This window comes from Octopus bimaculoides, chromosome 4 (assembly GCF_046866305.1).
Source record: "Octopus bimaculoides isolate indiv1 chromosome 4, ASM4686630v1, whole genome shotgun sequence".
Lineage (NCBI taxonomy): Eukaryota > Metazoa > Mollusca > Cephalopoda > Octopoda > Octopodidae > Octopus > Octopus bimaculoides.
In genome coordinates this window covers 88930229-88939051 of record NC_142931.1, presented here as the reverse complement: position 1 = coordinate 88939051, position 8823 = coordinate 88930229, and the positions used below count along the sequence as shown (strand labels likewise).

Below are 8823 nucleotides of genomic sequence, written 5' to 3'. Positions count from 1 at the left end.
TTTGTGGCTGAACAAGTTGAAGAGAATCCTTTTCTGCTTTTTGTGGAAAGGAGGAAAACCACTTGTAAAGCGTTCTGTCTGCTGCCAGAAACCGCTAAAAGGTGGCCTAGGGATGCCTTGGCTGAGGATGCGAAAACTCGCGTTAAGGTTGAGGCACCTCTGGCTTTACCTGGATGGAGAACAGGTGTGGTCACCGCACGTTCGGTTCTTCCTCCCCAAGTTAGGGAACCTTGGGCAAGTGTCTTCTACTATAGCATCGGTCCAACCAAAGCCTTGTTAGTGAATTTGGTAGACAGAAACTGAAAGAAGCCTGTCGTATATATATATATATATATATATATATATATATATATATATATATATATATATATATATATACATATATATATATATATGTATGTGTGTGTATTTGTGTGTGTGTGTGTGTGTGTGTGTGTCTGCGCTAGTTTTTGTTCCATGCCAATGCTTATCAACCAGTGTTGGTTTGTTTACATGCCCGTCGCATACACGTTCGGTATCAGTCATGGGATAGATTCGTTCGACTAAACCCTTCAAGGCGGTGGCCCAGTATGACTGTAGTCCAATGACTGAAATAAGTAAAAAAAATCACACATACACACACTGTATATATATATATATATATATATATATATATATATATATATATATATATAGATATATAGATATATATATATATACATATATATATATATATATATATATATATATATATATATATATATATATATATATATATATATATATATATATATATATATATATATATATATACATATATATATATATATATATGTATATATATATATATATATATATATATATATATATATATATATATATATATATATATATATATATATATATATATATATTTAAAAAATAACGTTGATCACTAACGTGGACAATTAATGTGCTAGAAATAGACCACATCTTTTGTCTATTAAGACCTAAATTGTTCTCAACATGAAATATAGCAGCATACCAAAACGTGAGCGGGCAAGACATTTAAAATCACCTGGCCTCCTGATAATTAATCGATATTAATTAATATATGATTAATTACCAGATTTTATAATAATATTTTACCCATTACCCATGTTCTCATACTGAATATATACGACGCAGTAAATATTTTCTGCAGATCTATTCCTGGAATTAGCGCGCCAAAACGAAGACTTTTGAATTTTACCATTAAGCTGTAATTAGCAGAACCATATACACGCGCACCCATGGCGGTGGGCAACTCTGTATACGATTCTGATGATTGCGGTTACATTACAAATCAGGCTGAAGAGGAATGGACAAATGGTAAGATTTGTTAAATCCGAAACCGGTTCCTGTTTAAGAATGCTTTTTTAGGTGATTTTAAATGTCTTGCCCGCTCACGTTTTGGTATGCTGCTATATTTCATGTTGAGAACAATTTAGGTCTTAATAGACACAAGATGTGATCTATTTCTAGCACATTAATTGTCCACGTTAGTGGTCAACGTTATTTTTTAAAAATGTACTCTAATCCCCTGAGATTGCAGATACTATTTCTGAATCTCTTTGATTCTTTAGATGTGCTGGCCTCCCGATAATTAATCGATATTAATTAATATATGATTAATTACCAGATTTTATAATAATATTATATATATATATATATATATATATATATATATATATATATATATATATATAATTAATTATTACAATTAAAAGGGTAAAGGATTATCAATTTATTAATAAATTAATAATTAATAATTTTTACTAAGCCCTTCGGTATGTAAGCACCATTATCGGTGTGGAACTTATTTAAAAGTTCTTATACATTTATAAACAAAATTAAGGGATCAGCAAACAGGTTGCTTCACCACATACCGAAGTTCAGAAATAGCAGCTAAAAATGCTGTTTGCTGATCCCTTAATGTGTGTATATATATATATATATATATATATATATATATATATATATATATATATATATATATATATATATATATATATATATATATATATGCATATATATATACATATATATATATATATATACATGTATATATATATAGAGTTATTAATATTTCTAAGTCTCTCTAAAGGAGACTACGGCAGCGGTACTGGAAATTAATAGTTATCGCCAAGCCAACATGGCAGTCCCAAAATTAGGACGAAAGCTGCCGTGAATTAGCTCCAAGAAGCCATCGCCTCTAGCTAGCTATGTGACACACGAAACCTGTGTCCTTTATAACCTTCGAACAGGGGAGGTCAGCAGTGTCCCCCTGCTGGTTTGGCATCTGCAGACTAGACTAGTTTCAGGGTGTTGCCCCTTGTCAATGCAGAGTAGCCAAGCCTTAGCCAGGCGGCGCTGCTGACTATCTGCTCGAAGGTTATTTATCTAATTTCAGTGGAATCTATCCACTGGTTTTACATATATACATATATATATATATATATACATATATATATATATATATATATATACATATATATTACGGAGATGCACTTGCATAGCAAGTGACCTGATCTGAGATCGTGTGCTGGAACGAAAACAATTGCAGCGTGGAAGGTGTTTATAAGCCATTTAAAATAACACACAAAATCCGTTAGATTCACTTCAACATTTAAATTTAATTTGTCAAAATATTTTCGTCGCTTTGAGACCGCGACGAAAATATTTTGACAAATTAAATTTAAATTTTGAAGTGAATCTAACGGATTTTGTGTGTTATTTTAAATGGCTTATAAACACCTTCCACGCCGCAATTGTATACATAAATATATATACATATTTACATATATATATATATATATATATATATGTATATATATATATATATATATATATATATATATATATATATACATATATATATACATATATATATACATATATATATATATATATATATATATATATATATATATATATATATATATATATATATATATATATATATATATATATATATATATATATATATATACATATATATATATATACTGGCAAAAATGCGTGTGTTATACAATAGCGTCGTATTTATATCGATTGCTATTGTCCAGTAAATATCGGTGCCTTGTTGTACCACTCTTATGAATTTATATATATATATATATACCCTTATAGGGCTATTTTTTGCTGGAAATTAATACATTTGTATTGAAATATTTTTCATTGATAACTTCTTCACTGTTCTCAGTTCTGTTAACGGCTGGGCGTTCGGGCGAGTATATTGGCATTGATGTGGCAACGTTTGAAATTTTGTCTAGGTAAATGCAGCTGAGGAGGACTGATTAGATTTACGTTGTGAAACGTATTTGAAGAGTCTGAAACCTGGGTACTGCATTATCCTTAATCTGGGCTGTCCATTTTCGAATGTTCTTCCTAAGGTAAGACAAGTTTTTCATGTTTGTTGCACACACGCATTTTTGCCAGTATATACGCAGTGAAGCTATACAATAGCGTCGTATTTATATCGATTACTATTGTCCAGTAAATATCGGTGCCTTGTTGTACCACTCTTATGAATTTATATATATATATATATATATATATATATATATATATATATATATATATATATATATATATATATATATATATATATATATATATATATATATGTGTGTGTGTGTGTGTGTGTGTGTGTGTAAGCATGTGTTTGTATGTGTGTCTCGAATCTTTGTAAAAGCTCAGGTATACACTTCTTCGCAACTACTCCCATCTCGTCTCCGTCATCAAATCATTCTCCTCAAAGACTGTACTCTCGATTGAACAGGTGGAAGTTGGAGAGCGCCAAATCCATCTTCAGGTGAAAAGTGGTCACTGACGAGTCCAGTTTGCCGATTGCCTGATTTGTTGCTAAAGATGTTTGCGTCCATGAATTTTCATGGTGAATGTTAATCGTTTTCAGATTCTTGTTCGGTCACTTCCTCAAATCTTTCTGAGTGTCTCAATATACCGCTCGCTGTTTAAATCACAAATGCGCTCCAGAAAATCAAGGAAAATAACGCTTTTGTCATCCCCACCATGCCTGTACTGATCGCTAGATTGAGCTTTTTAAGCCTTGGAGAAGGCATGTAACGCCATTCCATGGACCGAGTCTTCATTTGTAGATAATAAAAATACGCCCACGTTTCATCCCCTGTCATCAGATCGGAAAAAAAAAATTGTCTTCAAATGTTTCTAACAGCTCAGAGCAGACGTTTACCCTATCCCTCCTCCAAATCGATGTACCCACTTTGCACACACTTTGCGATACCCAGTCTCGCACCATCTTCTCTAATGCATTTTGATAACAGTGCAGGAAGTTCAAGAATTGTGACTTTTACTAAGCGAATTAATTCGTCCAGTTGCTGGTGAATGGTGTCAATGATCGCAGTTGATGTTTTTCCAGTGCGCGGTCTGTCTTCAATGTTGTTTTCCTCTTTTTTAAACATTTTCATCAGTTAGCGTACATTACTTCTGTCAATAGCGTCATCTCTCCGTAAGCAACTAGTAGCTTTGTATGGATGTCGGACCGCTTGCATCCCTCTCTATCAAGAATTCAATAACGGTATGTTATTTCTGCTTGGAATCAATTATTTGCCTGCAATGAAGAACAAGAAGAAGAGTTGCCTTAGACGAAGAGTTGCTCTATCAACACGTACTATTTAAACGATCTATCAGGTGATATAAATGTCACGTTTATCTTTCAATTACTTTCGGTATCCTCCTCGTGCACACATGCACACATATACACATATGTACATTTACACAATGCACACATAAACACATGCATATGTATATGCATAGAAAGAAAACACGTATACACACATAAAAACACACACGCACAAACACACACGTACATATTACATATGTACATCCATACAAATATATATTCATATATTTATATCGATATCTATATCTAACTTCTTGTCTGTCTGTCGGTCTTTCTGCCTGTCCGTTCGTCGACCTGCCTGTCTGCCTGTATGACTTTCTATTTGTTCGTTTATATATGAATGTGTATGCGTGTGAGTGTGTGTGTATGCATGTGTGTGTGTATATGTATGTATGTATGTATGTATGCATGAATGTACGTATGTATGTATGTATGTATATATGTATGTATGCATGTATGTTGATTAAATACATACATTTGCATTTGAGAAACTTTGCAAATAAGTTAGAATTATGATTTGTGTATTTTATAGGCCCAAATATCATAAAAGTTATGCCTTGCAATTTTATTATAATAGTTTTGGGCATTAAATAGATTTAAAACACTCCATGTTATTTTCATAACTGAATTTAAGCTTTACTGAAACATATTCAGTTTTTAAATTTTAATGTTATATACTGCTTAACTATCATATTGTAAATTACAAACAGTTTAATACACTTCAAACGTTAAAGATCAATAAATAGTTTAACTTCCAAATACAAGTGAAGATTTTAATTATTCAAATAAAATAGAACGACATTTACTGATTGTTTACATTTGAATGACGTAATCAATTTGTGGTTTTCTCCACTTCCCACTTCGCTATACTTTCTAAACAAGCAAGTTTCGTTTAATTTCACAGAAGAACGACCATGAATTTTTCAGCTTGTCTTGAAACTTTAGGCAATATATATGAAATGGAAACACGACAGAAGAGAGTCCGTGATTATTTTCGAGAAGGTCGCCATAGTTTTCAGCCTGAAGATCGTAGGGTTGTGGTCAACTGGATGATAGCATGTGTAAGTCATTTCGAAGGTCTTATGGATGTCGTACACTTATCAGTTGCATTATTTGACTTATTCCTGTCTTCTGAAAAGGCACCGACGTTATCATGCGAAAAAATGCAATGTGTTGGAGCTATATGTCTTAAAATTGCTTTTGATACGATAGAAAATATTAAGACACGTGAGGGTTTTGCAATTGTTGCTATGACTTCCAGAGTCGACCCAGAGTCTTCTTTAGCTGAGCTTCGTAGAATGTATCTTTTGGTTCTTAACCGTTTCAGAGGTAAAACATTTTTTGTTACTCCTTATGTCTTCCTTTCGTATTTCCATGTTATTCTCAGATTGGAACCCTATCACGATTTGTATAGTATGACCAACTATATATTGGAACTAGCGCTATATGATGAGATTGTTAGCGTAAAATTTGGCTATAAACCAAATCTTGTAGCGGCAACGGCTATTTATACGGGAATAGTTGTCCTTGGCTCCCACACCGGATGGCTTGATGACTTGTCAGATCTGACAGGGTATAATGGAAAGGAGAGAGAAATAGTAGATGTTCATGAACAGATGAAGCAGTTATTAAGAATATCTCACTTTGAACCAAGGGAACATTCAACAAAGGCAAGATACTATGTGTAAGAAAACAACTGTATGAGCAGATATGACTATTCGAAACTTCCTTTATATTATTGATTAAAATTTAAAACTTTTGTGGGTTCTCTTCTGTTTGGCCTTTACTTCTCAATCGCTTCAATTTTGTTACAATTGATTTCAAATTTGATGTATTGATGTAGTTGTGCATGTTAATTATGGAGATGAAACTAATTTTTTCCATAAATTAATCGATAAAAACATTAATGGCTTTTTATAATTTACCTAAACGCCAACCCTAAGCTCTAAGTCTAACCCTAAACCCTAATTCTAACCTTAAACTTTAACGCTAAACCCTAACTCTAGCTCTAAACCCTAAATCCTAAACCCTAATTGTTACTCTGAAGCTCAACCATAAACTCTAACTGTGCACCATAAGTCTAACCCTACTTCCCAGCCATACTATAACTCTAATGTATATCAAACTTTCGTTTTTGACTTTTCGCTTTTAATTGTTTATATGAACAGAACTGCAGTAGAACAATTTGTCGTATTGTAATGTTTCGCAAAAAAAACAAAAACAAAAAAAACATTGACGATTCTTCCTGCTCTATCGTTTCACATGACTTCATTCATTTAAACTTATGAAAAACCTCTTACAACTTTCGATGTCATAATATATAGCTCCCATTTGTTTAATCAAAGTTATTACGCAGAAATTGCCAGCTTCTAAATCTTATTTTCTGATTGGATAAAAATAATCAAACTTTAAACCGCTGTAACATTGTTCTAAAACTTTTCTGAAACAAGTAAATAACAGCAACAGATTCAACGTGAAAAATTACATCAATATACCGAATTTGAAAATTTTCATTTAATTTCAAAATTTCAAAAATTTAGCGCCAGACAGAAAAGATCCGTTTTGGGACTTGTATTGTAAGAACACTAAACACGCGCGCGCCCACACACAGGCACACACACACGCACAAACTTTATAGAGTAGTTTATTATTGAGTTGCTTATTTTGAACTACAGTAACAGGTCATCGAAAGAATTTTTAGATATTTTAAAACAAACGTTTCCCTCGTACTGGCGGGATAATCTTTATAATAATAATGTGCTCACTATGAAAATGGAAGCAAAGAAGTCAAAGATACTCTGTATCCTGGAGATTAAGTTGAGATAGCCTGGAAATATTTTTGAGAAAGATGGACTTGAAAACTTTATTGTTTGAAATGCCTGATAGGTAATACACACACAGACGCACACACACACATGTAGATGGATAGATTCTCTTGTGAACTACAAATGAGTGTTCAGCAAAATGAAGCATTATCATGTTCTATGGACACGAACGCGTCTCTTGAAGCCTTGCAAACCTTTTGGCAAATAGAACAAGTTGAAGACTTAGTTTGCTTGAGTGCTTGCGGATTATTTACTTTGTGTTTTCTTGAGCGGTTGGCTAGGCCTGCTTTGCTTCGTGCCACAAAACCAAAATGACAGGTAAGATTTCCATTTAGAGGAGCCATGTTTTGTCAGCGTACCTTCATGCTTCCACGAAGCTGGTCCCAGTGCTGGAGTCGATTTTGCCAGGTCCTGAGTTCTGATGTTTTGTTTTTCTAAGAAAAAAAAGGAAATGTTGCTTCATTTCAGATTGTCTTTTAGTTTGTCTTTGAAGCGCAAGAGTGGCCTACCAACTGACCTTCCACTGCAGATGCGCAATGACAACAGGCAGAGACTCAAGTTGTTTTACCAAGTCATTCCGAATAGCAAGCCTAACACCTGCTTCTTTCTTTACTGAGTGGCCTTCTCCTAGTCTGGTTGCTTAAAAGTTACGGAGCCCAGACTGCCCTATGAGTAAGTAGCTACTAATAGCGCACATCAATTAAGAGGACCGTCAGTTAACTACAAACCTAATTTTATATCAGAACTTTCCTTCTCCTTCATGGGTTGTCCTCATCATGGCTAAGGAACCCCATCTACCCATAAATACAAAAAAAAAACATGTAAATATATATGAGATTTAAGAATATAAATAATATATATATGTATGTATATATATTTAGATACATAAGAGGAATCCACTCATGGGATTCCTCACGCTAGAAAGAACTGCTAGGTTCTAGAACCACAAAATTAGGGATAAAAGTCCGAAAGGAACGAGATGAAAAATAAAAACTTTTACCATATTTTGTGGTTCTAGAACCTAGCAGTTCTTTCTAGCGTAAGGAATCCCATGAGTGGATTCCTCTAATGTACTTAAATATACACTGTACCTTATATATATATATATATATATATATATATATATATATATATATATGTGTGTGTAAGTCAGTAAATAGTGGGGTTGTGTTAACCGCACGTGGAGAAATAATAGGAAAATGAAAAAACAGGGGAAATGAAAAGAAAAGGCAGAATGCTAAACTGGAAGCATATTTTAATAAAGATTTCTAACCGGTTTTCATTGCGAAAGCAAATTATCAAGAAAAAGGAGAATGAAAATGTTTTTTACAAAGA

At 33.0% G+C, this 8823-nt stretch overlaps 1 protein-coding gene across 1 annotated transcript; it reads left to right on the top strand.

The window, feature by feature from the left end:
- Positions 1 to 5577: 5577 nt before the first annotated feature.
- On the top strand, positions 5578 to 6351 carry LOC149136131 (uncharacterized). Its single transcript, XM_089350084.1, has one exon. It carries the CDS (start codon positions 5578 to 5580, stop codon positions 6349 to 6351), a length of 774 nt encoding a protein of 257 aa, XP_089206210.1.
- The last annotated feature ends 2472 nt before the right edge of the window (positions 6352 to 8823 follow it).

Excerpts from the sequence above, each read along its gene's own strand:
- LOC149136131 (XM_089350084.1), top strand. The coding sequence starts at position 5,578 with ATGAATTTTTCAGCTTGTCTTGAAACTTTAGGCAATATATATGAAATG.